At 43.8% G+C, this 8,035-nt stretch overlaps 2 protein-coding genes across 2 annotated transcripts; one reads left to right on the top strand and one right to left on the bottom strand.

Moving 5' to 3' along the window:
• Positions 1–4,787: 4,787 nt before the first annotated feature.
• Positions 4,788–5,790, top strand: LOC125381913 (repetin-like; the record flags this gene model as incomplete). The annotated part of the gene is made up of 1 exon (XM_048399271.1): positions 4,788–5,790. A coding segment is annotated over one exon (939 nt), but the record flags the coding sequence as incomplete, so codon positions are not given.
• Positions 5,791–5,891: 101 nt separating this feature from the next.
• Positions 5,892–7,838, bottom strand: LOC124120539 (RTX-I toxin determinant A from serotypes 1/9-like). The gene has a single exon (XM_046483385.2). It carries the CDS (start codon positions 7,155–7,157, stop codon positions 6,279–6,281), a length of 879 nt encoding a protein of 292 aa, XP_046339341.1. The 5' UTR covers positions 7,158–7,838; the 3' UTR covers positions 5,892–6,278.
• Between the last annotated feature and the right edge of the window lie 197 nt (positions 7,839–8,035).

The following is an 8,035-nucleotide window of genomic DNA, read 5'->3' as shown; positions in this document are numbered from 1 at the left end:
CGACACAGTACGTAAGCTTATCCTACGATCTCTGCAATTCGAGAAAAATTATGATGTATCATAATGGACATTCACTCTTACTGCAGATGGTGAGCCTAATGATTATCCTGCCTGCTTGCAGAGTTCTCAGAGGCGACTTTGGATTTATAATATCCCCTATGATCGTCCACAAATAACATGTTCCTGAAAAAAACAGTTTTGATTTTCACCTTGATAAATTGGATCATGCTATGTTAATGCTCTGCCGCCGACCCCTAACAAAGGAACCTTACATGATATAAGTTGTCAGGCGAGTTGTATATGCCCTAGCTGTACCTTCGGGCAGGTGACGCTCCGCGTGGCCAACACCCTACCCGTGTGCTGTTTCTTTAGCTAACGGGCACGGACAGCCCAGCTGTCTTAGGTGCCGTAATATGCTGTGCAGATTTGCGTCCTTTATGCGTGCCTGGATCCTAAAATCGTGGGAACAATGCTCATGGGTTTCACCAAAGTGCTCAGACCTGCATCACTTTGGTGATTACTCTCACTATTAGCTGACGAGATAACTGAAATACTTGTCAAAGTGACCTAAAACCCCTCTCGCGCACTCTATAGCCAGTGTTGGGTGCAGCAGGGTAACTGTGATATATTGATGAATCTTCTTCTCTACTATCATTACCCAAACACCACAGTTGATCTTCTCCAGCACAACACACTGCACGTGCCACGTCCTCCAAACAATCAATGACAGCGATGACATGCTGTTCGCGTAGCAATTTCTTGTTTTAATACGGAATCTCTCAGCTTAAAATGTACTTCAAGCGACTGGAAAATACCCTTCACTCTGGCGATTAAATTTTCACTTTAACAGTGCAAGTAAACTATATTGATGTGTGAATGAAGCTATATTATAATGTGGTAGTGTTATATTGCATTGTGAAAGCAGCTGTATTGTCGTGCGAAGGCAGCAATATTGTCGTGTGAAGGTTGCTGTATTGTCGTGTGAAGGCAGCTGTATTACAATGTGAAGGCAGTCATATTGTCGTGTGAAGACAGCTGTATTACCGGTGTGAAGGCAGCTATGTTATCGAGTGAAGGAATTATATTACAATGTGAAGGCATCTATATTGTCGTGTGAAAACAGCTGTATTGTCGTGTGAAGGCAGCTATATTGTCGTGTGAAAACAGTTGTATTGTCGTGTGAAGGCAGCTATATTGTCGTGTGAAGATAATTATATTACAATGTGAAGGCAACTTTATCATCCAAACCGAAGATGAGCAGTCGAGCATTGCTATGTCTTAACGCTAATGGTGAAGGAGATAGAATTAAAAGAGTACGAGTCAGGTAGTAATGCCTCACAGGGAACGTTTCGCTCTCTCCTTTACCTGCAAACTGTTGGTGAGGCAAATGTGGGGAAGATATTTCTGTCGGCTCATTACATGTTCGGTTTTACCGCCATAAGTTGTGCTATATTCCCTGTACCACTTATAGACCCGTCCTTCCTTGCAACACCCATTCCCCGGGGATGAAGGGCTTGCCATCTCTGGGATGCTGGCAAAATTAGCACACGTTCTGAAATATTCTCCGCCTGTTCAGCTCTAATTTTGTTCAACTAGCGTGTCTACCAACATCGTATATGCACTCTCCCTGATTGATTCACAGGCATGTTGTGGTTTTGTTGATGGAGGCTATTTATGTCTACCCCCTAACACTCAACCCCATCACCCCCCCCACCCCCCCCCCCCCCCCCCCCCCCCCTCATTATTGGTTCTACCTGGAGGATAAATGTAATGCCAAAACCACTCGCAACCATATGTGGCTTACTCTGGTGGAATAAGTGAGTGTCGGAGTGTCGGAATGAGCAGTGTTATTCTGCTGCAGCGGGCATAGTTAACCAAATACGATCTTAAATCGCTTACAGAACTGATGGACCACTAACCAAAGATTGACGCTCCTTGGTGCGGTGTCACTTGAATTCAAACCTTCTCATTCGAGCACTGAACAGTGTAACACACGACCTGAGGTGTTCCTAGAAGCACGCTCACACATAAAAACACGGGGAATGTTTCAATTTAGACCTTCCTTACGATTCATTACCAAACCAATATTCCTTTCACAATACAGGAGATGCGATTTGTTATTCCAAATTTATGTATAGCTATCCGGGACTGGCTCAGACACATTGTACCTACAGCACTCCGTGTGTCAGCTGGCGGGGAGGTGTGTGTGGGTGGGGGGGGGGGGGGGGGGGGTTGGGGGCGGGGTGAGGGCAGCAGTAGGAATCAACAGCTTCGTAGTCGGATGTCTCCGTAAATGTAACTTCATACACTTCCACATATCGTCGTTTAGCTTTATGCCTTCGAGTCTGTTGTACTTGACTTACACTGTTTACTGCGTAGGTCACTGGGTAAATGACCGCCTCTGTGGTCTAGTAGTAGAGCGTCCGCCCGGAGAGCGGAGAGTTCGAGGTTCGATCCCCGGCCGCGTTATACCTAAACCGAGGACTGGTCTGCTCGGAGTCAGTATACTGTGTCTGATCGGGGTATTCATGTTAAACTGCGGCATGGTATCTCAGTGAGCTAGCACTATAAATCGGCATCAGTCCGGACTAGTACAAGCAGCAACACACACACACACGCACGCACGCACGCACGCACGCACGCACGCGTGCTTAATTGCTTAATTTAGACAACGGATAGGTATTTGTAATGTATTGTTCAACTATAAATATATGCATTATTGCTACTGAGCTATATTGGTGTATATTTGGCAAAGGCTCCAAGGGAGCGTCTGCCTCGACCTTGGTGAGTGTAGGGATCCGTTGCGCGCAACAAGCTCTCCCTTGTCGACTATGGTTCCAGTGAACTGAGCACGCTCACAGCTGACTGTGTTACTAACAGCGAGCTCTATCCACATTCTGCCCAAGGCAACACTGTCCAGTCCTCTATCTCTCGCCACCTGTATCTGGATAGTTATCTGCTGGGTATACCAAAAAGTCTTATCTTAGAAGTGAGACTAACAGCAACCCTGGAAACCAAGGATACCACAGGAAACCAACCAAGTTAGACAAACGTCAGGACAGAAAATGCTCGTGGACTGAGGATCAGTGTTTTGTTGAAGGGAGATAACTCGTTTTGTCTTAGAACGCAAATACACCGCATTGAAGAACTGTGTTTGTGTCTTGTGCCTTAGAACTCTTACACGTTGTTAAAATAAAGTAATTACAAAAACATATTTAATCACTGTATAACATGGAACATACTCGCATGTGTATAAATAGTATATGTACGAGGCACTTAGAGAAAATGAACGAGCATCTCAAGGGAGGGGTTGGTTTGCACTTCATTGCGAAATGGGAAATCTTTTTGTACAACGTGCGTGTATTTAAATGTGTTGGTTTTCAAGATGACAGGTGCTCTGTACAAAATGATAGTGTATTGTCCGTTTTTCAGTCGACTAGAATTTCAGAGCGAAAATGTATGATCTTCGTTTTCTAATTGTAGTGATTCATAGGCGGATCCAGAGGAGGGTCCAGGGGGTCCGGACCCCACCCCGTCCGTTTTTTTAAAGTATGTTGTAGGCAGTAAAATTACATGAGAGAGGATTTTGTTGTCTTTCCCATCAGATTACAACACATTCATGGATCAATACATGTATGGAGTTCCTGTAAGGCCACCTGAGTGTGCCGTGCAGTGATCGGAAGTACTCTTTACTCCATGTGAGCTTGTGATGGAATGACCTTGAGGCGACTTTAAATGTTGACGCACATTATGCCTAATGGCAAGACATGCCTTGACGTCAATGTTGTACCTATATACAACCCAATATCTACAACCGCCTTCTTGCTGCAGGGGAGCGCGGAGTAATACACGATCACCTGATCGCTTCCCCGCGTTAGAAGTAACAGTGTTTGGCCTGTTCCGCCCGAACGGTTCTGTGCCAACTTGAAAGTTCTAAACGTACCCTGAGTCTATGTAATGCACCGCGATATTGTATTTATTTGGTGTTTGATCTGGCCACTAGCATACGCTATTACTTAACAAGTACAGTCCATAAGTTGCATGAGGTGTCCCCGTCCACATGCCAGGCCGTCTATTGGATGTATCTCGTTTCACCGGCTTCTCCACCACGAGGCTGCATATCGTAAGGCAATAACATTGTGTATGTAATACACGGTTAGAGGTGCACGGTAAAGTCACCACAGAAGTCACAACAAGAGAGTGTATCTTCCACGTAGCATTTATTAAGTAGAATACTGTACACAGTGCGATAACCCTCGCCTAGTAATCTGTACACAGGGCGATAACCGTCACGTTGTAATCTGTAAACAGTGCGTTAACCCTCGCGTAGTAATTTGTACACAGGGCGATAACCCTCGCATAGTAATCTGTACACAGTGCGATAACCCTAGCATAGTAATCTATACACAGTGCAATAACCCTTGTGTAGTAATCGGTACACAGTATGATAACCCTGGTGTAGTAGTTTGTACACTGGGCGATAACCCTCGCCTAGAAATTTGTACACACGGCGATAACCCTTGCGTAGTAATTTGTACACACGGCGATAACCCTCGCCTAGTAATTTGTACACACGGCGATAACCGTCATGTAGTAATTTGTACACAGTGCAATAACCCTCGCGTAGTAATCTGTACACAGTGCCATAACCCTCGCATAGTAATCTGTACACAGCTCGATAACCCTTGCGTAGTAATCTGTACACAGTGCCATAACCCTCGCGTAGTAATCTGTACACAGTGCGATAACGCTTGCGTAGTAATCTGTACACAGTGCGATAACACTCGCTTAGTAATCAGTTACCCCATACAGAATACAGGACACGGGACAGTTACCCCACACAGAATACAGGACACGGGACAGTTACCCCACACAGAATACAGGACACGGGACAGTTGCCCCACACAGAATACAGGACACGGGACAGTTACCCCACACAGAATACAGGACACAGTCACAGAGCATACTATGGATACAGTACACGTGAGAGTGACAGAGCGTACTATGGATACAGTACACGTGCGAGTCACAGAGCATACTATGGATACAATACACGTGAGAGTGACAGGACATACTATGGATACAGTACACGTGAGAGTCGCGGGACATACTATGGATACAGTACACGTGAGAATCACAGAGCATACTATGGATACACTAAACGTGAGAGTCGCAGGACATACTATGGATACACTACACGTGAGAGTCACAGAGCACACTATGGATACAGTACACGTGAGAGTCGCGGGACATACTATGGATGCAATACACGTGAGAGTCACAGAGCACACTATGGATACAGTACACGTGAGAGTCGCGGGACATACTATGGATGCAATACACGTGAGAGTCACAGAGCACACTATGGATACAGTACACGTGAGAGTCGCGGGACATACTATGGATGCAATACACGTGAGAGTCACAGAGCACACTATGGATACAGTACACGTGAGAGTCGCGGGACATACTATGGATACAATACACGTGAGAATCACAGAGCACACTATGGATACACTAAACGTGAGAGTCGCGGGACATACTATGGATGCAATACACGTGAGAGTCGCGGGACATACTATGGACACAGTACACGTGAGAGTCGCGGGACATACTATGGATGCAATACACGTGAGAGTGACAGGACATACTATGGATGCAATACACGTGAGAGTCACAGAGCACACTATGGATACAGTACACGTGAGAGTCGCAGGACATACTAAAGATACACTACACGTGAGAATCACAGAGCATACTATGGATACACTAAACGTGAGAGTCGCAGGACATACTATGGATACACTACACGTGAGAGTCACAGAGCACACTATGGATACAGTACACGTGAGAGTCGCGGGACATACTATGGATGCAATACACGTGAGAGTCACAGAGCACACTATGGATACACTAAACGTGAGAGTCGCAGGACATACTAAAGATACACTACACGTGAGAATCACAGAGCATACTATGGATACACTAAACGTGAGAGTCGCAGGACATACTTTGGATACACTACACGTGAGAATCACAGAGCACACTATGGATACAGTACACATGAGAGTCGCGGGACATACTATGGATGCAATACACGTGAGAGTCACAGAAAATACTATGGATACACTACACGTGAGAGTCGCGGGACATACTATGGATACAATACACGTGAGAGTCACAGCACATGCTAAGGAAACAATACACGTGAGAGTCACAGAACATACGATGGATACAATACACAATTACTAAACATATCATATACATGTATACTGTTGTTAACTGTCACCCCATATACGTATTACGTTGTTCACAGTCATCCCATATATTACGTTATTCACTGTCATTCCATACAGTACGTTGTTCACTGTTATCCCATATATAACGTTTTTCACAGTCACTCCATACAGTACGTTGTTCACTGTTATCCCATATATAACGTTTTTCACAGTCACCCCATATATTACGTTTTTCACAGTCACCCCATATATTACGTTTTTCACAGTCACCCCATATATAACGTTTTTCACAGTCACCCCATATATTACGTTTTTCACTGTCACCCCATATATTACGTTATTCACTGTCGTCCCATATATTACGTTTTTCACTGTCACCCCATATATTACGTTTTTCACAGTCACCCCATATATTACGTTATTCACTGTCATCCCATATATTACGTTATTCACTGTCATCCCATATATTACGTTATTCACTGTCATCCCATATATTACGTTATTCACTGTCATCCCATATATTACGTTTTTCACTGTCATCCCATATATTACGTTATTCACTGTCACCCCATATATAACGTTATTCACAGTCACCCCATATATTACGTTTTTCACTGTCACCCCATATATTACGTTTTTCACAGTCACCCCATATATTACGTTATTCACTCTCACCCCATATATTACGTTATTCACTGTCATCCCATATATTACGTTTTTCACTGTCACCCCATATATTACGTTTTTCACTGTCACCCCATATATTACGTTATTCACTGTCATCCCATTTATTACGTTATTCACTGTCACCCCGTATAGTAAGCTGTTCACTGTCACCCCATATATTACGTCAGTCACTGTAACACCATATATTACGTCAGTCACTGTAACACCATATAGTAAGTTATTCACTGTCATCCCATATATTACGTCATTCACTGTCACCCCGTATAGTAAGCTGTTCACTGTCACCCCATATATTACGTCATTCACTGTCACACCGTATTGTAAGTTATTCACTGTCGTCCCATGTATTACGTTTTTCACTGTCACCCCATATATTACGCCATTCACTGTCACACCGAATTGTAAGTTATTCACTGTCACCCCTTATATTACGTGTTTCACTGCCACACCGTATAGTAAGTTATTCACTGTCACCCCGTATATTACGTTTTTAACTATCACCCTGTATAGTAAGCAGATCACTGTCAGCCCATATATTACGTCATTCACTGTCACCCCGTATAGTAAGTTATTCACTGTCATCCCTTATATTACGCCATTCACTGTCACACCATATAGTAAGTTATTCACTGTTACCCCTTTTATTACGTCATTCACTGTCACCCCTTATATTAAATTAATCAGTCACCCCATATATAACGTCATTCACTGTCATCCCGTATTGTAAATTATTCAGTCACCCCATATATTACGTCATTCACTGTCACCCCGTATAGTAAGTTATTCACTGTCACTCCATATATTACGTCATTCACTGTCACACCGTATGGTAAGTTATTTACCGTCAACCCATATATTACGTTTTTCACTGTCACCCCGTATAATAAGGTGTTCACAGTCACCCCATATATTACGTCATTCACTGTCACCCCGTATAGTAAGCTGTTTACTGTCACCCCATATATTATGTTATTCACTGTCACTGTATCAACTTAGTTGCCATTTATTCCAATGTGAACCTATGTTGGTTAGTCCACCTTTTTGTCCAACTGAGTGACCCGTCTCGCTCGATCACTCAACGCCCTGTCGGCCTGTGGGCCAGCTTCTGT

The sequence above is a fragment of the Haliotis rufescens genome, unplaced genomic scaffold, assembly GCF_023055435.1.
Source record: "Haliotis rufescens isolate VD_foot unplaced genomic scaffold, xgHalRufe1.0.p SCAF_2, whole genome shotgun sequence".
NCBI classification, from domain to species: Eukaryota; Metazoa; Mollusca; class Gastropoda; order Lepetellida; family Haliotidae; genus Haliotis; species Haliotis rufescens.
This window is presented reverse-complemented; position numbering and strand designations above follow the sequence as displayed.